Source organism: Rhinatrema bivittatum, chromosome 2 (assembly GCF_901001135.1).
Source record: "Rhinatrema bivittatum chromosome 2, aRhiBiv1.1, whole genome shotgun sequence".
NCBI classification, from domain to species: Eukaryota; Metazoa; Chordata; class Amphibia; order Gymnophiona; family Rhinatrematidae; genus Rhinatrema; species Rhinatrema bivittatum.
In genome coordinates, this window is record NC_042616.1 from 683142302 (window position 1) to 683168018 (window position 25717).

At 40.5% G+C, this 25717-nt stretch overlaps 1 protein-coding gene across 2 annotated transcripts in view; it reads right to left on the reverse strand.

The window, feature by feature from the left end:
- Nucleotides 1-25717, reverse strand: part of ZNF704 (zinc finger protein 704) — a 390701-nt gene that overhangs the window by 125895 nt on the left and 239089 nt on the right. For both annotated transcript variants that reach the window (XR_003854854.1, XM_029591538.1), the window contains exon 3: nt 21931-22034. Coding sequence is in view for 1 of the 2 variants with exons in the window: in XM_029591538.1 (XP_029447398.1) it covers nt 21931-22034 (104 nt within the window). In the remaining variant the exon portion in view is untranslated. The remainder of the gene's footprint in view (nt 1-21930; nt 22035-25717) is intronic.

The window sequence follows — 25717 nt, forward strand, 5'->3', positions numbered from 1 at the left end:
AGGAAACAGAGAGTAAGATGAAATGGTCAATTTTTTTTAGTGGAAAAGAGTAAATAGTGGAGTATCTCAGGGATCTGTACTTGGACCGGTGCTTTTCAATATATTTATAAATGATCTGGAAAGGAATACAATGAGTAAGCTAATCAAATTTGCAAATGCTACAAAATTATTCAGAATAGTTATATCACAAGTGAATTGTGATAAACTGCGGGAGGACCTTGCAAGACTGGAAGATTGGGTATCCATATGGCAGATGAACTTTAATGTGGACATGTGCAAGGTGATGCATATAGCGAAAAAGAACCCATGTTGTAGTTACACGATGTTAGGTTCCCTATTAGGAAAAAGATCTAGATGTCATAGTGGATAATACATTAAAATAGTCAGCTCAATGTGCTGCAGCAGTCAAAAAAGCCAACAGAATGTTAGGAATTATTAGGAAGGGAATGGTGAATAAAATGGAAAATGTCATAATGCCTCTTTATCGCTCCATGGTAAGACAGCACCTTGAGTACTGTGTACAGTTCTGGTCGCCGCATCTAATAAAGATATAGTTGCACTGGAGAAGGTACAGAGAAAATGCTAAAGGGGATGGAATGGCTCCCCTATGAAAAAAGGCTAAAGAGGTTAGGGTGGTTCAGCTTGGAGAAGGGATGACTGAGGGGGGGGGGGGGGAGGGATATGATAAAGGTCCTTAAAATCATGAGAGGTATAGAATGGGTAAATATGAATCTGTTGTTTACTCTTTTGGATAATAGAAGGACTAGGGGGAACTCCATGAAGTTAGCAAGAAGCACATTTAAAACAAATCGGAGAAAATTATTTTTCATTCAATGCTCAATTAAGCTCGGGAATTTGCTGTCAGAGGATGTGGTTAGTGCAGTTAGTCTAGCTAGGTTAAAAAAGGTTTGGATAAGTTCTTGGAGGAGAAGTCCATTAACTGCTATTAATCAAGTTGACTTAGGGAATAGCCACTGCTAATACTGGAATTAGTAGCATGAGATCTACTTAATGTTTGGGTACTTGCCAGGTACTTGTAACCTGGATTGACCTTTGTTGGAAACAAGATGCTGGGCTTGGTATGACCCAATATGGCAACTTCTTATATTCTTATGATAGCTGGTCATAAGCCATAGCATTTAAGTAAATTTTTAGCTGCTTCATTAAGCAAGTCAGCAACCATTCATTCTTAAGTTCTTCTGGAATAGAGTTCCAAAGACAGGGTGAGCACCTCTGAACAGTTGTTCATGTGACTCAGCACGACAATCAATTTGATGGAAGGGATGTCTAAAATTCCAAAAAGATGAATTAAGTGTATGACAGGGAAGATACATTTTTAATACAGCACTGAAACATTGGGGTGCCAAACCTTTAATGGCATTAGAAATCAGGGTAAATACTTTAAACTTGATCCTCCACTCAATGGTTAGCCATTGTGCTCTGATTGATGCTCCAGTTACAAAATGAGCAGCAGTATTCTGGATCAATTGTGGTGCTCTTAGTGAAGAATAATGGATTACAATAATCTATATGTGAACATAAGATTGCTATACTGGGTCAGACCAATGGTCCATCAGGCCCAGTATCCTGTTTCTAACAGTGGCCAATCCAGGTCATAAGCACCTGGCAGGATCCCAAAGGAACAGCTGCCCTATGAGGAAAAACTAAAGAAGTTAGGGTTGTTCAGTTTGGAGAAGCGACGACTGGAGGGGGGGGGGGGGGATATGATAGAGGTCTACAAAATCATGACAGGACTTGAACAAGTTAATGTAAATCGGTTATTTACTCTCTCAGATAATAGAAGGACCAAGGACATTCCATGAAGTCGGCAGGTAGCTCATGTAAAACAAATTGAAGAAAATTCTTTATCATTCAGAGCATAGTTAAGCTCTGGAATTCATTGCCAGAGGATGTGGTTACAGCAGTAATTTTAACTGGGTTTAAAAAAAGGTTTGGATAAGTTCCTAGAGGAAAAATCCATAAACTACTATTAATTAATAAGTACTAGTAGCTCTTGATTTATTTAATTTTTGGGTACTCGCCAGGTACTTGTGACTTGGATTGGCTACTGTTATGGCATATCTTAGTTCTTATGTTCATGCTGCTCATCCTTAATAATGGTTTTGGACTTTTCCTCCATGAATTTGTACAAACCTTTTTTGTTTTTTAAAACACAGCTATACTAACACATTTCACCATATCCTCTGGCAACAAATTCCAGAGCTTAATTATGCACTGATAAACAAATATTTTTTCTTATTTCATTGGTCTACAGCCAAAATGCTTCGAAAATGAATGTAATCAAACTTTATTAAATCTGGATCACTGTGAATGAAAATGATGCTTAAAATTGTTGACTGGTTTTAGTTTTCAAAATATGCTACTGGGTCAGTATATGCGACTTGGAAATTGCAGAGGACAAATGAGTTAAGAAGGGAAAGGATCTCATATTAAACCGGAAATGACTAATATACATTTTTGACTAAATCTAGGAATATATGTATGACTGTGTTTGGACAGTATTTACTTTTCAGCACAACAATGAATGATACAATCTGAAGCTCATATTGCATCATAAATTTCCAAGGTTATGTGAAGCTAAGATAAAGGAAGGTGTCTTTGTTGGTCCTCAGATTTTTGAACTTCTTTGAGATGTTGCATTTAATCATGTATTGCATGACAAGAAAAAGATGGCGTGGATAGCCTTCCAGTTAGTGGTAACAAATTTTTTCAGAAACAAGGCAATTACAAGGCATTGGTGGAAAACCTCCTAAAGGCATACAAAGGCCTTGGCTGCAACATGTCACTAAAGATATTTTTTTTTACTCTCATCTAGCTATTTTTCCATCAGACTGTGGGAGCATTGAGCGATGAGTGTGGCAGGTAATTTCATTAGTACATTGCAGCAATGGAAAAATGGTATCAGAGCAAATGGAGCCCATTAATGCTTGCAGACTATTGCTGGATAGTGACATTTAATGAATACAAGAGACAAGCCAAGAAGAGATGCATGTTGATGAGCCTATTAGTTATTCACCCGGGGGGGGTTGGCCACGCATTTTCCATGCACTATTACCCCTTATAGTATAAGGAATAATAGGAGAGCATCGAAAACAAGTGTCGAAACGTGTGTTAAACGGTGTGCTCAGCCGAGCACTCAAAGGCAGGCGTTAACTTAGAAACCACTGGGAAAAGTGCTTTTCTGTACACCCTCCAACTTAATATCATAGCGATATTACGTCGGAGACACCAAAAACTAAAAAAAAAAAAAAAAAAGATCTGCCCATTGGTCAGTGGGTTCAAAAACAGACGCTCAATTTTGCTGGCGTCCATTTTCCGAACCCGTGGCTGTCAGCAGGTTCGAAAACCGATGCCGGTAAAATTAAGCATCAGTTGTCAGACCAGCTGACAGCCACCACTTCCACTAATAAAGAGGCACTAGGGACGTGCTATTGTCCCTAGCACCTTTTTATTAGTGCCCGGCCTCATTTCAATAAAGAATTGCGTGCCCAGGAGAGGTGCCTGGGCGTGCATCGGTAGAGCAGGTGCTCAACTCGGCGTGCCAGCTCTCCCGCACATTTTATTGAATCGGCCTGTCAGTAACTTCAATGTTATCCCTTAGTATTTGCACTTTTTGAAAGAGTACCGATTCACATTTGTTTACTTCACTTATTATTTTATAGACCTCAGGACTTCTATCATATCTCCCTTGAGCTGTCTCTTCTCCAAGTTGAAGAGATAATACATTGAAATCATCGGCTAAGTGTGCTGCAGCAGTCAAAAAAGCAATCTAGTAAATAAAACTGGTAAATAAAATTGGAAAATAAAACTGGTAAATAAAATGGAAAATGTCATAATGCCTCTGTATCGCTCCATGGTGAGACCTCATCTTGAATACTGTGTACAATTCTGGTCGCTGCATCTAAAAAAAGATATAGCTGCAATGGAGAAGGTGCAGAGAAGGGTGACCAAAATGATAAAGGGGATGGAACAGCAATCCTATGAGGAAAGACTAAAAAGGTTAGGACTTTTCAGCTTGGAGAAGAGATGGCTGAGGGGGGATATGATAGAGGTGTTTAAAATCATGAGAGGTCTAGAATGGGTAAATGTGAATTGGTTATTTACTCTTTTGGATAATAGAAGGACTAGATGGCACTCCATGATATTAGCAAGTAGCACATTTAAAATCGTTTTGCCTTCTTTCCACCTTTCTTAATGTGTGGAATACATCTGGACTGTGCTTCTAGAATGGTATTTTTTAACAATGACCACGCCTCTTGGACATTTTTTACTTTTGTAGCTGCTCCTTTCAGTTTTTTTCTAACAATTTTTCTCATTTTATCAAAGTTTCCCTTTTGAAAAGTTTAGCACGAGAGCCTTGGATTTGCACACTGTTCCTTTTCCAGTCATTAAATCAAATTTGATCATATTATGATCACTATTGCCAAGCGGCCCCACCACCGTTACCTCTCTCACCAAGTCCTGTGCTCCACTGAGAATTAGATCTAAAATTGCTCCCTCTCTCCTGAACCAATTGCTCCATAAAGCTATCATTTATTCCATCCAGGAACGTTATTTCTCTAGTGTGACCCGATGATACATTTACCCAGTCTATATTGGGGTAATTGAAGTCTGGAAATCGCAATATTGTAAATATTAGCCTAAGAAGGTGTCAGCAAGCCTGACGTTATATGTCTTTATAGCAGACACTAACCGGTCTACTCAATCATCCACCTTCATCGGTTTTTAATGCTTGAATACTACAAAAATTATTTTATAGAACTTTTTTCTTTTTAATTGAAATTGTCCTCCATGGAATTCAAAGTATATCAGACTCTTATCGGACAGCTCATTCTTATTGCCCAAACCGATGAAGGTGGATGATTGAGTAGACCGGTTAGTGTCTGCTATAAAGACATATAACGTCAGGCTTGCTGACACCTTCTTAGGCTAATATTTACAATATTGCGATTTCCACAATTTTTGTTACTAGATTATTTCTGTGGTTATCTACTGACTCCCAGTTTGTTTGTGGTAATTGAAGTCTCCCATTATTACTGCACTACCAATTTGTTTAGCTTCCCTAATTTCTCTTAGCATTTCACTGTTCATCTCACCATCTTGACCAGGTGGACGGTAGTATACCCCTATCACTGTAGTCTTCCCTGACACACAAGGGATTTCTACCCATAAAGATTCAATTTTGTATTTAGTCTCATGCAGGATGTTTATCCTGTTGGACTCTATGCCATCCCGGACATAAAGCGCCACACCTCCTCCCGACTGCTCCTCTCTGTCATTGCGATATAATTTGTACCCTGGTATAGCATTGTCCCATTGGTTATCCTCTTTCCACCATGTCTCTGAGATGCCAATTAAGTCTATGTCATCATTTACTGCTATACATTCTAATTCTCCCATCTTACTTCTTAGACTTCTGGCATTAGCATACAAACATTTCAAAGTTTGTTTTTTGTTTGTATTTTTATTCTGCTTTTTAATTGATAGGGATAAGTTAAAATTTTTTAGCTCAGGTGAGTTTTTAGTTACAGGCACTTGGACTACTTTTCTAATTATTGGAACCTCACTGTCGGGATGCCCTAATTCTAATTTCCAGATGTTGCTTTTGAGTCTTCCCCTTTGCAGTTTCACAGATCTGATTTCTGTACCTCATTAATTTCTTTCAGATATTTAAAGGTCAGTATCATATCTGCCCTGTCTCTTCTCTCCTCCAGGGTATACAAGTTAAGGTCCTTCAGTATCATCTAATATGGTTTTCCATACAAATCCCATACCATTTTGGTCACCTTTCTCTGGACCACTTCCATTCTGCCCTTATCCTTTTCTGTCCTCTTGCAATTTCTCACAGTGCTCTCGTGATTTAACAATTTTGAACACTTTCGTATAATCAGCAAATTTGATCACCTCACTCATTATTCCCATCTCTAGGTCATTTAAAAATATGTTAAATAGCAGTGGTCACAGCACAGATCCATGAGGCACTCCCTTTGCCAATGTGAAAATTGACCATTTAGCCCTACTCTCTGTTTTCTCTTTTAACCAGTTCTCAATCCACTATAGAACATTGCCTTCTATCCCATGACTTTTTAATTCCCTCAAGAGTCTCTCATGAGGTACTTTGTCAAATGCTTTCTAAAAGTCCACCTTTATCCATATGTTTATTCACACTTTCAAAAACTTGTAGCAGATTAGTGAGGCAAGACTTCCCTTAGCTAAAGCCATGTTGGTTTTGTCCCATTAAACTATAACTATCTATATGTTCAACAATTTTGTTCTTTATAATAATCTCAATCATTTTTCCCGGCACTGACATCAGGCTTACCAGTCTGTAGTTTCCTGGATTACCTCTGGAACCCTTTTTAAAAACTGATGTTACATTTGCCAGTGGTCATTTGGCCTTCCTTCCACCTTTTTTAATGTGTGAAATAAGTAAGGCATAATAGCTTGAATTTTATATGAAGGGTTCGTGGAAGTCAATGTAACGAATACAGCAATGGAGTAGCACTTTCCCAGTTACTATGCCCTGAATAGACTGTAAATTTTAACTTATTCACTTTGAGAGATTCATATAAATAGCATTACAATAATCCAAATGTCTTGGCATCATACCCTGCATTTCCAATCTAGAATCCCCAGCTCTCAAAAGCAACGTTTCACAGGTCTAAGCCACCAAAAGGACTTTCAGAAGTGCCGCATCCAAAACCAGGACCATACTCCTCCAATATTATTGTTTCACAAATAATGGAAGCAGTATTTTCAAAAACTGATTCAGAAGAAGAACCATGTCCTAGATATTGAACAGCTAGTGGGTGAAGATAATTTGGGGCCTCTAGCCAGTAGCATCTTAGCCTTCAGTGAGGAGGTAGAAGAGGCAGATGGTACTGACAGGGCTGAGATTATAAACAACAAAGGGAAAGAACTAAACAACCAGCCCCTTCTCCTAATAATGCCATAGGGAAACAACATGAGGCTTTCCCTCCAGGGATTTCTTCTAGCTTCTCCATGCCTAAATCTTTGTAATAATTTGGTTGGCACCTTTCTTTCCTCATTTGTAGCCTTGGGGTTTTCTTGCCACTGTTGTTGGCTGCTTTGCATCTCTCATGGAGCTTTGTGGTCGTCACACCACCCTTTCTGCTGCTTTTACCCTCTAAAGCCACCTTGGAGTTTTTCCTGTCACTTTTGGTGCTTTGTTCCCCCTTGGGAGTTCATGCCACTATTCTTGGTGCCCTTTGCTCCTCTTTTGGAGCCTTGGGGTATTATGATCACTCTTGCTACTGTTTTGCTCCTTTCATTGTACCTTGGCGAACTCCTCCCACTGTTGGTAGCATTTTGCTCCACTAAAAGTTTCTGTGCGTTTCATGCCATTTTGGTGCTATGTTGACACAGTTTTGGTGCATTGGAATGCTCTTTACCCTTCTGATAATGCCTACTCACAAGTTTCATTAGAAATGATAAGAAAACCCCAATTTGGGAGCCCAAAATAGGCTGCATTGCATCCTCCATTGACTTTAATGGGAAACAAATGAAGAAATAAAATGAATAAACCAAAAAATGTCTTCATCTGAAATGAACCAAATGTATGGTTACTACCCATGAAATGAATAAACAAACCAAAACAACATTTTTGCCTCTGCACATCCCTACTGGATCTATAGTCTGATCAGTTTTCTTAGGAAAACTGATTAAACAGTGACAGAACACAATACTGGTAGATATTCAAAGGTATCAATAGCTCCTCATACCTCTTTAATATCAGATGTCAACACAAAAAGTCTTAAAACCAGGAACCAGTAGCTTTAAATCCCCTGGAGTTAGAAGTAAAATGTTCAGGGAATAAAACTAGAAAAGCCCGACAAATCCTATGCTTATCTAGCCTATAGCTTTCCAAATATTTACCCCTACTTATAATGGTAGAAATATCATGCCCTAATAATGGTTTATCCAGGTCACTCAATACCTCTACCTCCTTAAAATTTCAAACTCTCATGGGCAGATGGACTGCCTCCTTCCAAAAATCTGTCCCTTTCCCCATAAATTGTTCCTTCTAAGGAGAGCAAAAGTAATAACAAACCAAAACAAAATAGGTGACAAGAGGAGGTATAACCAACCAAAACTTCCCACTACGGAAAAATAGCAAGGTGGCACCAAATGAGCACAAAGATTGCTGGTCATGAATAAAAGGCACGGTGTACAGAATCAGTAACTGTCAGAATCAGAGGCCAAAATGATTTGGGGGAAATTAACCCCTTGGGGTTATGTGGGGGAGGGAAGAGGAAGAGGCTGAGAATAAAAATTTCATAAGCAGATCATCACAACATATTCTGCAAAAGTAAATATGAAGGAATATTGCTCCAGAGTGTACATTAAAAGTTTTCAGTAAATATTCTGTGTAGATGAGGCCAAACACAAGTGACTTCAGCAACTGAGGGTGTGTTAATAGACCTATACAATTTCTTGCGACTAAAATAACCTTGAGTGTTATGGTTTTAAAATAAAAATGATTAACTTCTAATTTATTTTTATTTTCAAAGCCCTTAGTTATTATGATATCTAAAGCACTGTGAAAGCTACCATTCTACATTTAGTATTGCATGTCATGTGTTGACTTTAGTGTGAAGTAATGATCCTCCCAGTCACTTTTTATGTTAAATAATGAGTCTACAGTCATAATTTAATACTATGTAATGACTCCTCGGTTACAACATAAATATTAGCTACTACTCCCACAGTTACAAATTAAAGTTAAATAACAATCCCCCAATCACAATTTATCACAAATTTGAAGGCGTCACATACTTAAGGAAGCAGTTCATTAGTTCAGCAAATTACTATAAACCAGGTTCCTTCCCCCATGAGTTTATGTGTTGGAGCCTTACAATGTAGAGTGAGCTGCGCCTGGATCTGACTGATGCGTTTTAGACCTGCCCAAAAGGGGTTTTCAACTTTGCAGAGACTGCAAGCCGCCGCAGCCAAGGTGAAGGAATATAAAAATACGTCAAAATCCCTGTGTGCTCTCCTTGAAATGACAAATTTTCTGCAAGACCAGCATCCAGCACTCACAATGTTAATAAGTTGGGAAAAGGGTTGTACTGTTTAACTTGCCCAGAGAAGAGCACTACATAGCCAGCAGAGGAAAAAGCCAAAGGAATGCTGGGAGACCATTTAAAGAAGAAAAGGCACAATTTGTCTGGTTCTGACTATGTGTGGGACAGGGATGGCCAGGAGTCAGAGCTAGGAAGAAAGAAGTGTATCTGTCAGCTCTTTTCCTGAAAAGCTAATTATCAAGCGGGAGAGCCAGAAGTCTGCACTCTGGGGAAATAGAGAGACAGACAGCTGTTCGTGCTTCATAGCCGAGCAACATGTAAAATCCCAACAAGGGACAGAGGAGTCAAGAGCTGAGAGATTTCCTTTCCAGAGATATCCAAGGCCAGGAACACATGGCCGGTTCACCCTCCTAAGAGACTAATCTAAACTTTGCACAGAGGTTTTTAGCCGAGGAGGGAGAATGTTTTTTTTTCTTTGCCATTTGTCCCCAAATTCAGTATATCGTCTTAATCACTTCAGTCTTTCATCTGAAGTCAAGCATGAATTCTTTCTGATAGGTACTAGGAAAGAAAAACTGGTAGACTATGGTCTTTCTGTAAGAGACTGAAACCAGGCCTGCTTTCCGTTTAGTACCAAGTAAACCCTTTGGGGAAGCTCCCAGGAGAGAGAGAGACCTTCCACAGTCTGCAGTGCTCATCCGTTTGGTTTGTCATCTAGTCAGCTGCTCCACCATTAAGAGGGACTTCTTCATGTTCTTGATTTTTTTTCCCCACACAATTTTGTGTTTGGGTCAGAGTGCACCCTTTACAAACCGGTGACATTGGGACAGATCTGTCTGCCCCCCCCCCCCCCTTTTTTTTTTTGAGTACTCCGGTGTAAAGAAAATTTTTTAAAGTTGTGTACTTCACTCCTTCCCCCCACCCCCCCCCACACACAAACACACCTGCCTCTATTAGCGTTCCCTATTTTTCTATGTCCATATGAGTATGTTGGTTGTCCTGGTAAACAGGACTTTCCCAGCGTTATTTTTGCATTGCTTGATATAAAATAAGAAAACTGAAAGTTTATATTTCATGACTGTACTTTTCCCATTTAATGTTCTGGTTGGATTTACTGTCTACTTACACAATACTAGTAAAAGGGTTAATAACTGTTTTATTCTGGTGTGATGATTTTATCTGGTCTGTGGTGCCACAAATGAGAGGGCATTTGGGAAGCGAACATAATTGTGGTATCAGGGTGATCAAGACCCTGTCTCAGCCACCAATCAGACTACGAACCAAAAGATAAATTATATTAGTAAATATAATTTCTCATGTGATACGTCCCATCTCAAGCTTAGGGGTAATTCATAGTCCAGACCAATGGTGGGGCGCCACATTAGTCAAGGAAGATCACCTGTATGTGCCAATATTCACTGCAAAGGCATTCCTGAATGAAATCAGTAGAATCAAATCAGCCAAACACACTTTGCTCTGAGTTATACCCTAGGTTTTTTTTTACTGAGATATAACAAGAATTCGCTTCAGACAAATACAAATATACTAGATGAAATAAAGGGATTATTGTGTGTTGAATTGTGACTTATTGTCACATCTCATCTTTGAGAGCATGCAACAGATTTGTCTTCAGGATATCCATAATGAATTGTCAAGAAATGTATTTGCAAGAGTCCAAGAGTCCAATTAATTTGCAAATTTAATTACTCTGAAAACAAAATCTACTGAAAGTCATCAAGGACCAGATTTAAGAACCACTGATATAGGAAAGATGTTATAGTGTATGCCATCATAAAGATATATTCTGAATAAAAGTTGAATAAATACACCACAATTTATTATCATAACAGGGGTATGTCTGAAAAAGATGTATAACTAGCTGAGAAAACCCTCTAACCATATGTCTACTGTTAGAAATAGAAAACTGCCAGCAAGCCAGTCATAATGTGGATTGGCAAATTGCCCTAGCAATCTACAGTTTTCTGTGGGATGCCACAGATTATTGGAAATTTATATTCATTAACTGTGTATTTTTTTTAAACATCTTTTTATTATTTTTTCAAATTAGAACAACCTGGTGTCATAGAATACTTCCAGATAGAAATAACAACGATACAAGACAATATCCCTCCTCTCCCAGGCAACGTCCAAAAATTTGTGAGTGTAGGGATTTAACAAGCCTGCACACATCCTTTTACATCTCTATTATATAATCCTTCATATTTGTCGAGAGGCGTTCCCAGTAGGGTTTCCAAATAGTTAAGCAGTCCTTAATCGCCGATTGGGATGTCTGTGTTGCTGTCAGGTAATCAAAATGAAGAAGTTTTGTAGAGCTTCATTTTCCATTGGTCTGGCTTAGGTGGTGAGTTCGCAATCCAGTTTGACAGTATGGAATGTAGAGCTGCTAAAAAGGCTGTTTGGAGGAATAGTTTTTCTTGGTCTGAAATTACTTCCAGAGAGCCATCAAATAGTCCCAGTAGACAGAGCTTCGGAGATTTAATTAGTGGGATATTCATCATTGATTCCAAAGTTAGTAAAACTTCGTCCCAGAAGGAGGATATCTATCTGCATTCCCATAAGCTGTGGTAGTACGTCCCTTTTTCATCTGTACATTTTAAACATTATCCGTGTCACACATTTTAGCTGCATAAGATTGCATCCTCAAGATATACATACATTGGAGAACCTTATATCCCACTTCACATAGGATGATATTTTCCACAGTGGTGAAACACTGTTGCAGGGACAAAGTTACCTCCTCTTTTTGCAGAGTGAAACCCGCATGCTTCTGCCATTTAGCAATGATGTTGTTAGTAACTTCATCATTTGGGATATTTCTGATTACCTTATTCAGGCTGGAGCATGAATTGTGTTTCCCTCCATTCCCCCTAAAGATGTCACGTAAAGAAAGAGAGGATGTAAAATTTGTGTGTCTGTTACAAAGCTGCTGGATGTAGTGTCTGGCTTGTAGTTAGGCGCAGAAATCTTTGTGTGCTATATGATATTGAGCTTGCAGGGTTTGAAAGCTGTGTACCCTCTGTGTGGCTGGATCAAGAAAATTGTATACAGTGCTCAACCTGGCCATCTCCCATCTAAGGAACAAGGAATTATCTAGTCCTGGTAAAAAGTGTGGTTTGTCTCGAAGTGTTAAGAAAACAGAATGGGTGCTGGCTAGCTTCAACTTGTTTATACATAAGTACTGTTACGGTCCCAGGCTGTGCCCCGGGACCTGCACTCACCAGGCGGCCCGGCCCAGCCGCGGGAATGACTCCACTTCGGCCTCCCAGGCCTGAGATGCAGCCCTCCGTGGCGTCCTCCCTGCGAGGGAGACACCGACGTCGATCCGCAGCTTGCCCCGCCCCCTAGGCGTGTGCGTGCACCGGGGCTGCCGATTTAAAGGGGCCAGCGCGGGAAACCTCGGACAGCTCTCTGCTGATGTCAGACGCTGCCGGGCTATTTAAACCCGGCAGCTACAGCAGTACCTCGCCTTGCAACGAGGTTCCTCAGTGTCCCTGAGTTATTAGTTGCTGCAGTGTATCCTGACTGTCCTGTCTGCTGGCTTCTGACCTGGTTTGTTCCTGACTACGTCCTCGGCTTCCACTTCTGGTTTCGGTATCGACTTCTGACTTCTGGCATCTGACTTGGCTTCGTCTCCTGACTTCGTCATCAGCTTCTGCTCCTGGTTTTGGTACATCTTCTGACTTCTGGCTTTGACCCGGCTCCGTCCCACAACTCCGTCTTCCGCTTTCGTCCCTGGCTTTGGTTTGGATCTCTGACTTCTGGCTTCTGACCCGGCTTCGCTCTTGGACTTCGACTTCGGCTTCTTCCATCACCTCAGGTATCCGGTACTTGCTGGCCCAGAGGATTCTCCTAAGTCCCAGGGGCTCGGACTCTCACGGGCTCCTCCCAGGGGAGCCGCGGGCTTCCGAGGGTGAAGACTCTTCAACTACCTGGGCCTAGCCATCCTTCATCTGGCAGTAGTCAGGATCCTTGGTCGCATAGGGTCCCATCTAAGTCCAAGAGGTTCGGGTCCCTACGGGCTCCTCCTGGGGGGGACCTCCAGTGGTGAAGCTCCTTCCAAGTCTCTTCCGTGCTGCCACCCGGGTGTGACACTCGCTGTGGGTCTCCACAGCATACCATCCACTGTCTCAGCCAGCCCAAGGGTTCACTACCGTAACAAGTATGTCCAGGCCTGTTGACTCGACTGCAATAGCAGGCTGCTCCTGAATGAGGAGGGAAGCTCCTTTGCTCTAATTTGAACTAAGTTTCCCAGCCAGTATGGTTTTAGCCATTCTTGTATGAATGTAATGGGCAAAAAGGTTCTTATGCCAGCTAGCTAATCTTTGACATGGCAGAGCATGCACGCTAAATTATAGTTCCTCCAGTTAGGACATTTCAAGCCCCAATATGAGGTGTCTAGCATTAATGAACTCAGAGGGAGTCTTGGTTTATGCTTTGCCCACAAAAAGTCGCAGCGCCTTTTATATGGACCATCTCCAGTCTTCTTATCCAGAGAGGCAATTGTTGCAATACATAGAGCCATTTGGGCAAGTCAAACATTTTGATGAGAAATATTCGCCCAGTAAGGGATAAAGGCAGGGAGGCCCAAGTTTGTAATTTAGTTTCCATGGAATTTAATAATGGGAGTACATTAGCTTCATAAAGTTTGCTCGGCTCCTTTGTGAGCCTAATACCCAAATAATGCATCTCCGTTTTGACACATTTTAAGGGGAAGGTCCCTCTCCAATTAGCCTCGACATCCCCAGAAACCTCCAGGGCCTCTGATTTATCCACATTTATTTTAAGCCCTGAAAAGGAGCCAAACAAAATTTGATGGTGAATATCTGCTCTAAGGAAGCTTGTGGCGAGGTCAGGAATCGTCTGCAAATGCTACTGTTTTGAACGACTGATTGCCCAATTCAAACCCCTTGATCAGTGGATCGTCCTCTGTTTTGCACAGGAGCGGATCTATTGAGAGTATATATAACAAGGGGGATAATAGACAGCCCTGTCTGGTGCCACGAAATAGGGAAAAGTCCCTAGAAACATGGCCATCGGCCAAGATAGCTGACTGTGGGTTATGATAAAGCATGGAGATATACTTTAGGACTTCCCCATTACCGATAATAGGTATTCCCATGATACCTTATCGAAGGCTTTTTCGGATTTAAAGCCTACTATCATAGCTGGACATCGGCTCTTCCAAGTTTGCTCCATTGCAATCACTAATTTGGTAGTATTGATGCTAATGGCCCTTCCTTTTACAAAGCCCACTTGGTTGGGACATATGAGAGAGGGAAGGATCAAGCTTAGCTTATCTGCCAGTATTTTGGCAAACAGTTTTGCCTCATAATTCAGGAGGGATATAGGACAGTAAGAAGCTGGTTTGGACAAATCTTTGCCTGGCTTCTCTAGGACTGTGATGTATGCTCTGGTAAAACCTAAGGGGAAGGTTCCCTTTTCCTGGCCCTCTTTTGATGAGAGAGCCTATACCTCCTATATTCCAGGAAAAACACTTTATGCTCCCCATCCTAAAGCTGTCTTAATATAAGCCCGCCTGATCTAATAACCACATGTTCTATCTTTTCAATTGCCCACCACCCCAGCCTGGGCCATCGAAATTTGGTGTGGTAGCGCTAGCTGGTAAGAAAATCAGGGCTGGCCCCGAACATGGTATATATAAATAAAGACTGAAAGCAATTTTCCTAGATAATTCTCTGCTTGCTGTATTTTTTACAGATTTGCCCATAACCCCCGTAATCCCTACCCAAACCCTCCCCCCTTAATCCTAATACATTCTGTTTGCTTTTTTGACTGCTGCAGCACACTGAGCTGACGATTTTAAAGTATTATCCACTATGATGCCTAGATCTTTTTCCTGGGTGGTAGCTCCTAATATGGAACCTAGCATCATGTAACTAAAGCAAGGGTTATTTTCCCTATATGCAACACCTTGCACTTGTCCACATTAAATTTCATCTGCCATTTGGATGCCCAATCTTCCAGTCTTGCAAGGTCCTCCTGTAATGTATCATAATCCGCTTGTGATTTAGCTACTCTGAATAATTTTGTATCATCCGCAAATTTGATAACCTCACTCGTCGTATTCCTTTCCAGATCATTTATATATATATTGAAAAGCACCGGTTCAAGTACAGATCCCTGAGGCACTCCACTGTTTACTCTTTTCCACTGAGAAAATTGACCATTTAATCCTACCCTCTGTTTCCTGTCTTTTAACCAGTTTGTAATCCATGAAAGGACATCACCTCCTATCCCATCACTTTTTAGTTTTCTTCGAAGCCTCTCATGAGGGACTTTATCAAATGCCTTCTGAAAATCCAAATACACTACATCTACCGATTCACCTTTATCCATGTTTATTAACCCCTTCAAAAAATGAAGCAGATTTGTTAGGCAAGACTTCCCTTGGGTAAATCCATGTTGACTGTGTTCCATTAAACCATGTCTTTCTATATGCTCTACGATTTTGATCTTGAGAATAGTTTCCGCTATTTTTCCCGGCACTGAAGTCAGGCTCACTGGTCTATTTATTTTATTTTATTTATTTACACCTTTTTTTATACCAAGGTATAGCTAGTCGCCTTCACTCCGGTTTACATCATCAACAACCATTACATAGAAATAGTGTGTGAACTCAAAAGGTGTGCAAAAGACACGTGTATTCATAGTTACAAATAACACGATAAAAAACATCAAACATAATATCTAACAGAATCTGATCAGATGAAAAAAGAAAAATAACAAGAAAGGAAGGGGAAACTTTGAATTAAATTAACTCAAACTACTAACCAAAAATTCCTCTTTATGATTGATCGAAAGAGATCATATTACACATTATCCAGGGTAGGTTCGTTACACATATAGTTACCCGGATCTATAGTTACCCGAATCGCCCCAGAGCCTTTTTTAAATATTGGGGTTACACTGGCCACCCTCCAGTCTTCAAGTACAATGGATGATTTTAATGATAGGTTACAAATTTTAACTAATAGATCAGAAATTTCATTTTTGAGTTCCTTCAGTACCCTAGGATGCATACCATTCGGTCCAGGAGATTTGCTACTCTTTAGTTTGTCAATCTGGCCTACTACATCTTCCAGGTTCACAGTGATTTTGTTCAATTCATCTGACTCATCACCCCTGAAAACCATCTCTGGGACTGGTATCTCCCCAACATCCTCATTAGTAAACACAGAAGAAAAGAATTCATTTAGTCTTTCTGCAATGGCCTTATCTTCCCTAAGAGCCCCTTTAACCCCTCTGTCATCTAATGGTCCAACCGACTCCCTCACAGGTTTCTTGCTTCGGATATATTTTAAAAAGTTTTTATTATGAGTTTTGGCCTCTATGGCCAACTTCAATTCAAATTCTCTCTTCGCCTGTCTTATCAATGTTTTACACTTAACTGCAGGAACTCCTGTATGTACTTTTACCTGCTAAGGAAAAGAGTTAGAGTGAGGCTGGATGAGGCAAAAGACATAAAGAGATTGCATGTTCAGTCTCCAGGGGTACTGTATAGTGCATACGTTTGCGCCTGCTTCAATGCCGGTGTAAAAAAATATTTTGTACATGTATGTCAGCATTTTCCTCTTTTCCATGGAGTATTCTATACCATGGTCTTTGATGTAGAATTTTTCTTCTGTTACTCGCAGGATACATTTTAGCATGTAGGGGTTGACATATGGTATCTCTTGGCAATTTCAGGATGTTTTGGTAGATGAGCCATTACCTCTTACCACAGCAGGAGACTGCTTGTCTGTATAATGTCAACGGAAGATCACAATTTATTTCCCAGAAGCAATAGTTCAGACCTGATTAGGCCAAACTGAGTATACCAGAGCTGACTTCCAGATAGGCAAAGCACCTTACTGAGCAATGCTGTGTAATACTGGTACAGATACCATTTTGTTGCACCTACATGCTATATGGGGAGGAGGAATAGCCTAGTGGTTAGAGCAGTGGGCTACAAATCAGGAGACCAGGGTTCAAGTCCTGCTGTCACTCCTTGTGACCTTGGGCAAGTCACTTTACCCTCCATTGCCTCAGGTACAAACTTAGATTGTAAGCCCTCTGGGGATAGGGAAAAACCTACAGTACCTGAATGTAAACCAATGTGATATTGCAGATCAAGTGTCAGTATGTATGTATGTATGTATGTATATATAAATAAATAAATAAAAGTGTCCTGGGAGTAACAAAGGAAAAGCTTCTTATATCAAAGGCCATTGTGCAGAGAGAAAATGGTCACAATGCATCATATGTGCCAGTGAGATTGCAAACCCTGCAACAAGTTTCAAAACTTCCCTCCCCAAATGCACTTTTAAAAAAATGTTAGCTGTAATATCTGACATCTGACATTGGCAGTGTATTACCCTTCTTAGCTCTATGTTCTGTTATTTTGAATGGAGTGTTTGTGCACTCCATCCAAACTTGATCTGTCTCTAGAAAGGAGGTTTGAAAGGGAGAGGAACACAGGAAAAAGGGAGAGAAGAGTATGTGTCTTTGAGAAAGAAGCATACTGGAATTGTCTATGTGTCTGAGAAAGATGCTATGTGTTTGAGTGTGGCTATGTATGGCTGAAACTTTAGTTGGATATATCTCATTCTGAGTTTCTGATAGCAAAATTGTGAGTGAAAGAGAGGCTGCAGTTGCTGTGTGCATAATTCTGTTTGAAATAATTTCTTACATTTATTTTAAAAAGTGTATGTAGGTGTCGGGGGATGGGAGTGTATGTAGGTGTCGGGGGATGGGAGTGTAAAGTGTATGTAGGTGTCGGGGGATGGGACGTGTAAAGTGTATGTAGGTGTCGGGGGATGGGAGCCGAGCCTGTGCTGAAAATGGGATAATGTTCCAAGGACTACTGAGCAGAGATAGGGTCCACCTCTTGAAGAAGGGATGCAGTATCCTCCACAACAGACTGGCAATGCTACTGAGAGGATCTTTGGGGACAAGGGACAAAGTTCTAAGGTAAGTGGCAGGACTCAAGTATAGAGAAATAGGAAAAAAGGGCAATATCTGGAAAGCCATGTACACTAATGCTCATAGTATGGGAAATAAAGTCCCAGATCTAGAGGCAGTCAAGGAAGCGGATGACTTGGAGATAGTGGCATTCAGAGACAAGATACACAGTCAACCATAACTGGGAGCTCAAACATAAAATTGTAGACCTGTTTCTCATGATTTGCAATCTATCATTTAAAACAGCAATAGTACCAGAAATAAGACTGGTGGGTGGCCAATGTGACACACATTTTTAATAAAGGCTCCAGGGGGAATCCAGGAAACTATACAATGGACTGGTGAGACTGACATTGGTTTTGGGCAACATGGTAGAAGCTATTCTTAAAAACAGAATTACTGACTACAGAAACAGACATTGTTTAATGGGGGTGAGTCAACATGTTTTTTTGCAAAAGGAAGTCTTGCCTTGCCAATTTAGTAGAGTTTTATGAAGGTGTAAAAAAAATGCAGATAAAGGTGAGTCGGTTGATAGTGTATTTGGTTTTTCAAAATGCATTTGACAAACTCCCTCATGAGAGACTCCTCAGAATACTGGGAGGTCACGGGATCAGAGGCAGTGTCCTATTGTGGATTGGCAATTGAATAAGGGCCAGGAAATAGAGGGTAGGACTAAATTGTCAGTTTTCCAAATGGAGAAAGGTCAATACTAGAGTGTCCCAGGGGACATGCTATTAAGCATGTACTTATGATCTAGAGAAAGGAATAATGAGTAAGTTGATCAAATTTACACTCCCATTTGAAATTGTTTCAAATCATTAAAACAACAGCAGAATGTGAAGAGCTGCATGAACACTGTGAGACAGACAAAAACTGGGCATCTTAATGGCAGATGCAATTTAATGTGGACAAATGTAAAGTAATGCACATAATGCACATAGGGAAAAAAAATCTCAACTATACAAGCACAATGCTGGGTTTCATATTGGGAGTCACCACCCAGGAAAAGGACCTTGGTAAGATGGTAACCCCCAGGACAGGAGCAGCACAGGACTCAGGAACAGGGTAATACAGGGTTCTTCTGCCTGACTCGCCACCTTAAATTGCATCTAAATGGTAGATCCAATTTAATGTGGACCCAGTGGAAGGAGGATAACCAATGGGACACTGACATCAGAGGACTATATAGCATATAGTAAAGCAGGATGAAAGTTTTGCAGGAAATAAAATGCACTCTAGAATCCTATTCCTTATAGATAGAGATTCCAAGGCTAAAAGTGAACAGTATAGTAGTGGAGATATAATACCATCTAACTGGCCAGAATGAGGAAACAGACTGTAAAATGGTAAAAGAGGTTAATTAGACTGGCTAGTAAAATGGGCAACACATTAATAATAGGAGACCAGTAATCTGAGTATTATTTAGGTAATTGTCACATCAGATATGCAAGAGAGGTAAAGTTCCTAGATGCTATCAATGACTGATTCATGAAGCAGCTGGTCATGGAACCACCGAGAGAAGGAACTACATTAGATCTAGTTCTCAGTGGAATGTAGGATATGGTACATAAGATAAAGGTGGAGGATCCACCTGGCAAAAAATTCAGGATTATGTAATTAAATTTGATATAACCACTGAAGGGCAAATACTAAGGAAATATAAAAAGAGAGTTTAAAAACTTGCAGGAGGCATGGACATTGTTCAAAATTGCCATCCTTGAGGCCCAGACAAAATGTATTCCTTGTATTAAAGAAAAGGCTGAAGAAAACCAAACAGCCAGCATGGATTAATAGTGAGGTAAGAAAATAGGAAAGATCATAAACACTGGCAAGTTAGAAGTACAAAAGTATTAAGCAGGCTAAGAGAGAATTTGAAAAGAAGCTTGCCAGAGAGATAAAAACAAGTACTTATAAATTTTCAAGTACATTCAAAGCAAAAAGCCTGTGAGGAGTCAGGTGGGTCACTAGATGACTGAGGGGAGGGGATATCAGGGAGTACAAGGAAATAGCAGAAAAGCAGATTGAATTCTTTGATCTGTCTTTACTGAGGAGGATGTTGGGATCATACCTATCCTAGAAACATTTTTTGATGGTGATGATTCTGAGCGACTAAACAAAATCACTGTGAAACTGGAGGATGTAATAAATCAGTTTGACAGACTAAAGAATAACAAACCACTGAGTCTGAATGGTATTCATCCAACGTTCTGAAGGAGCAAAAACATTAAATTACAAACCTTTTTCTGGTGATTTACAACCTATCATTTAAAACAGCCACGGTACCAGAAAACTGTAGGGTGGCCAATGTGACACCAATTTTTAAAAAGCGCTCTGGGGTGATCCAGGAAACTATAGACTGGTGAGACTGACTTTGGTGCTGGGCAAAATGGAAGAAGCTAATCTTAAAAACGACTGACATGGCTTAATGGGAGAGAGTCAACATGTTTTTTGCAAAGGAAAGTCTTGCCTTATCAATTTATTAGTGCTTTTTGAATATGAAGATGAGTCAGTTGATATATTGTATTTGGATTTTCAAGAAGCATTTGAAAAAGTCCCTTAAGTAAGACTCCTCAGGAAATTGGAGGTCATGGGATCAGAGGTAGCATGATAAAAGACAAACATAGGTTAGAACTAAATGGTCAGTTTTTCAAATAGAGAACAATTGTTAGTAGAGTGCCCCAGGGGTCTGTACTGGGACCTGTGCAGTTTAGCATATTCATAAATGATCTGGAGAAAGGAACAAGGAATAAGGTGACCAAATTTGCAAACACAAAATAGTTTCAGGTTGTTAAAAAGAGCAACAGATTGTGAGGAACTGCAGAAAGACAGCATGAGACTAGGGGAGTGGAAATGTAAATGGTAGATGCAATTTAATGTGGACAAAAGCAAAGTAATGAACATAGGAAAAAATAATCCCAACTACAGGTACACAGTATCAGGTTCCATGTTAGCAGTCCCCATCCAGTTAAAGGACCTCAGAGTCCTTGTGGCAGCAGTAAAAAAAAAGCATGTTTGGAATGTTTGGAATTATTTGGAATGGAATAGAAAACAAAACTGAGAATATCATAGCTCCATGGTGCGAGTGTGCCTTGAGAATTATGTGACGTTCTGCTCACCCCATCTGAAAAAAGATATAACGGAAATAGAAAAGGCACAGAGAATGGCAACAAAAATGATAAAGAGGATGGAAAAGCAAAACAGATTAGGGCTCTTTAGGCTGGAAAAGAGATGACTGCTTGAGATGTATAGAATTATGAGTGGGATGAAATGAATAAATATGGGACAGTTATTTACCCTTTCAAATAATCCTAGGATTAGTAAGCACTCCATGAATCTAGCAACCAAAAAATTAAAACAAATCATAGGAAATATTTTTTCAGTCAGCATACAATGCTATGGAATCTGTTGCCAGAAGATATGGTCAAGTCAACTACAATATGTGGGTTCAAAAGAGGATTGTACAAGTTCCTGAAAGAAAAGTCTAAACAGTTATTAGCCAGGTTGAGTTGGGAAAGCCAGCACATGCACGGGTGTGAGATACAAGACAACTATTGGGGATTTGCTGGGTACTTGTGACCAACATAGCACTTCTTATGTTCTTAATGGAAAAGCATCTCTAATGAATTCACTGCATTCATGAGAACAAAGTACAAGGTACAGAGCTCAACACATTAGATTGCAGGAAGTTGACTTAAACTGTATATCTGTTGATGTGCGATGAGAGATCCCTCATCCCAAATGTGTTGAAGAATTATCCAAAGATCTTGTGCCTGTGCTTTCCAGATCCATAGAATGCACAGTCATGATCTCTGGAGAATTCTTATCTTCCCAGGATCAAGCAGCTGCTAGAGCTCTGAATTAAAGGGTTAGTGTGATGCTTTACCATGTGGTCGTACAGGAGGGCTGCGAATCAAAGGGCTGGTAGACAGACTGGTTAGGACCATAGCTGCTGTCACTTTGTCCATGTCTGCTTCTTCGGCAGATTTTCTGGAAGACAAAGAAGAAAACATATGAGCACTTCTTTGACAATCTGTGAACCTGCAAGCAGTTATCTGCGCAATCATAACTGTTTTATCCCAATGCCTGGATATCAGGGATGAGCTTTCATGAGAAACTAAAATTATTTCACTTTCTAAATGACATGGAAGATTAAAAAAGCAACATTTTCATTCATATTTAACTTTATTCTGAAATAGAATCTTCACCTCCCCCCCCTCTTAAAAAAATAACTTTTGTAAAAGCCTCCCCCAGGGCTCAGTGGTAGCCCTCCTGGAACCCCAGCTCTCCACTGCCCTCTCTTCCCCTACTGGTGGGTCGCAATGGGACAGGAATGAGCCACAATCACTCTGGCCCTGCTGGTTTTGTATTTCAGCAGGTGTGAGATTAACTATGGGGACTTATATGCATCTATACCCAGGATGATAGAGAACCAAAGGAGAAAAACCAAAAATGGACTTAGATAAGGAGCTAGGAGAGCATAGTGCGTCAGCCAATTAATTTTTATTTGTTGTCTTGTACTACATTATATCAGGACTGACAAAACTGCAAAGCTTCCGCACCTAGGTTACAGCCCACCTGCATGTATTATAGCAATTAGGGATCTGCAGCCTCCAAAATGTCATTATAGTTTGTTTGTTTTCTTTTTTCTCATTTTTGGACATTTTTTTTTTCCTAAGCATCATGTCGTTTAATGTTTATTTAGTTTCTGTTTCTTTACAGAAATGAAATAAACATTAAAAAAAAACAACCCACCCAAAAACGGGGCCTCCCCAGGCCCCTGTGCATCTCCTCACCCTCCTCAAAAATATCTCAAGGCCATGAAACATCCCAGCCCCATCCATGGGGTCCAGAAGGGATGCCCATTCACCTTCTGCCCCTAGGTCTTCCGTATTGAAATGGCGCCAGTTGGCCCTGAAATGTAAACTTGTGCCTTCCCAGGGGCGTTGAAGAAAATGGCACCGAATGGCCCTGAGAACGCGTTATTTTGAAGTCACATTTTTTTGTATAGCACTTATACAATGTGGTTTGTCATAGTATGGCACTAGTCTCAGGGGTGACGGCAGTTCTGGACAGGACTCACTGGGGGTCCCTGACAAGATTAGCATGCAGCAGTTTCAAGTAAGGTTGATGAAATCCCCTCCAGGCAGCACACTAAAGGCATCAGAGCTGCATCACCAAGCATCACATATGAAATGCCCTGCTGGGTCAGAACAGTGCTCCACCAAGCCCAGAATCCCGTTGCCAAGTGGTCCCTTGGAAGATCCCTTCCTTTCCTTGTCCGTAATTATGAATTTTCCATACCCAAGGTGTGGCTGACTGTGAATCAAGGCTTGATCTTCAGCAGCAAATGCAAAGTTACAGATGAGATGTTTGAGAATGTCAGTTGCAGCGATGAATTACCAATAAGTTGCAAACTACACATAAGTGAGTGAGCCAGTGGCACACAGAGATTTCTAAAAACAAAGGTCTTTAATCTTCTAAGGTTTACTCTAAGTACTTGCTCACATTTAAGGTAACTCTGTTGTCTTGCTTTATAAGAAGTGAATCTGATTGATCTATTCTTTCCCTGCTACTAAAGGCTCAAGTTGAAAATTGTTTCTACAGATTCATTAACAGTTCTTGTTTCTCTTTCAGGGTGTAATGCACTATATTTTATTGTTATATATATACCTTTGGGGGTGATTATCAGGCACTGGCAGAGACTGAACTGGGGCTAGAGCAGTGCTTTCGCAATGGCCACTAGGTCAGTCTCTCAGCACAGGGAAGTCTTCTGTGCAGGAGGAAATGAGCCTAATGCTAGAACCAGTAACCATGCCATTTTGCAACCAGATTGGCCCTCTGGCTCTTGAAAATTGGTTGCTAGGAATGAGGAAGTGTCGCCAGCAGCTCGAAAGCTACTTAATCCCAGGCTATGGAATTCAAATGCTGTCTCAGTGCTAAACCACAGGGAACCTCTGCCTTTAATCTTACTGCTACTCTCCAGACTGGTACCTAGGCCAGCTCTGAATCCAGAGTACTGTCTCATCTGTTGTCTGGATGGGGCCTGAATTCCTGTGCATCTGGGAAGCAAGTTAGGAACCTCAGAACCATTTCAATACGATCATCCTTTTTTTTTTTTTTTTTAAGTCCCAGAAACAGAGTCAGGAAGGTGGCAAACCCAACCCCATATTCATGTCTATTTCGTGGCTCTAACTAGGGTCAATCAGAGGTGGGCCAGAAAGGTCATATGGCCTGGCCACAAGTTCAAAAGGGGCTTCAAAAGCATTATTTTGGTGCACACCTCTTTTCAAGTGTCATAATTTTTAATTTGTATTATGGCTAGGGGCTTCAAAAGCAGGAAGAGTCCCAGGTCTCTCTCAGCCTCAGAGGAGGCTGGCTGTAATGTAAGATTTTTACATTCTGTGCAAAATGATATGAAATTACACAGCCAACCGTGTAATGACAGTAAGAAAAATCACTGAACGGCATGGTACTTTTTCTACAGTCTTTATCCCCGAACAATTCAGAATCTTTGTTTTGCTCTACAGCATTTAAGAAATGAAAGAATAAAGGAAAGAAAATGAAAGGAAATTCAGAGGGAAAATATAATGAAGGTGAGGCTTCTACTGTAGCAACGCTTCAGCACAGAGAGCCGCTAAATTGTTTCAACACTTTGGCTCATACACACGTCCTGCAGACAGAAATTAACTTAACTGTAAAGTTGTAACCTCTATAGATTTTTACCTAACAGTGCAATAATAATATTGTTTTCATTTTCAATGGCTCTAGAGCAGGTTATTGGGTCCACACTTCAAGTCTTCTTCACAGGAAGTAAGAGGGCAGTCACTGGCACAGAAGCTCAGATTTTACAAAAACTACAGAAGATCTAACATGTAAAGTGTACAGTATATTATTTTTTACTTCCAAGTGGTGTGCAGTGTTATCTAGTTACAGCTGTGTTCTTCACATTTCTCATAGATGTGCTGAAATAGTGGTGAAATCACATGGATGGAACTCAAAACCCAGTCCTGTACAATAGCCATCTAGTAAATATTTCACTGGCTATGATCTAAGTTGCTATACACTAAGTTGCTATACACGGAGTCTCACAGCCTAAGCAATTCCAGCTACGAAAGGTTGCTCCTGTTACTGAATGATTGAATCCGGTCCTAAAAATGGCTTTTTTTCCCCTGTAACATGAGATAGATATAGCAAAGGACGTAACCTCAAACAAGGAGCTTGAATAAACCCAAACATTTATACTACAAAACCATTGCCAGAAATCCCTGGTTGACCTCATTTATTTTAACATCAGTGCACATCACGCTCATATTTCTATTTATTGCTCCTAACCAGTCACCATGGTTAGTTTTTCTTCACTAGTGAGCATGTATGGGTAGCTGATAAACCTAATAGTGGCAACAACAATAGATTCAGGATTAGGGTTGTAAATCTTCACTGGGTAACAGATAGGGGCAGATTTTTAATATTACGCGTGTGGGGTACATTTGTGTGTGCTACCTGGCGCGCACAAATGTACACCCGATTTTATAACACATGCACGCTGCCACGCGCATGTTATAAAATCCGGGGTCAGCGCGCGCAAGGGGGTGTACCGAGCCCTAGGGGAGGCCCGATGGATTTCCCCGTTCCCTCCAAGGCCGCTCCAAAATCGGAGCGGCCTTGGAGGG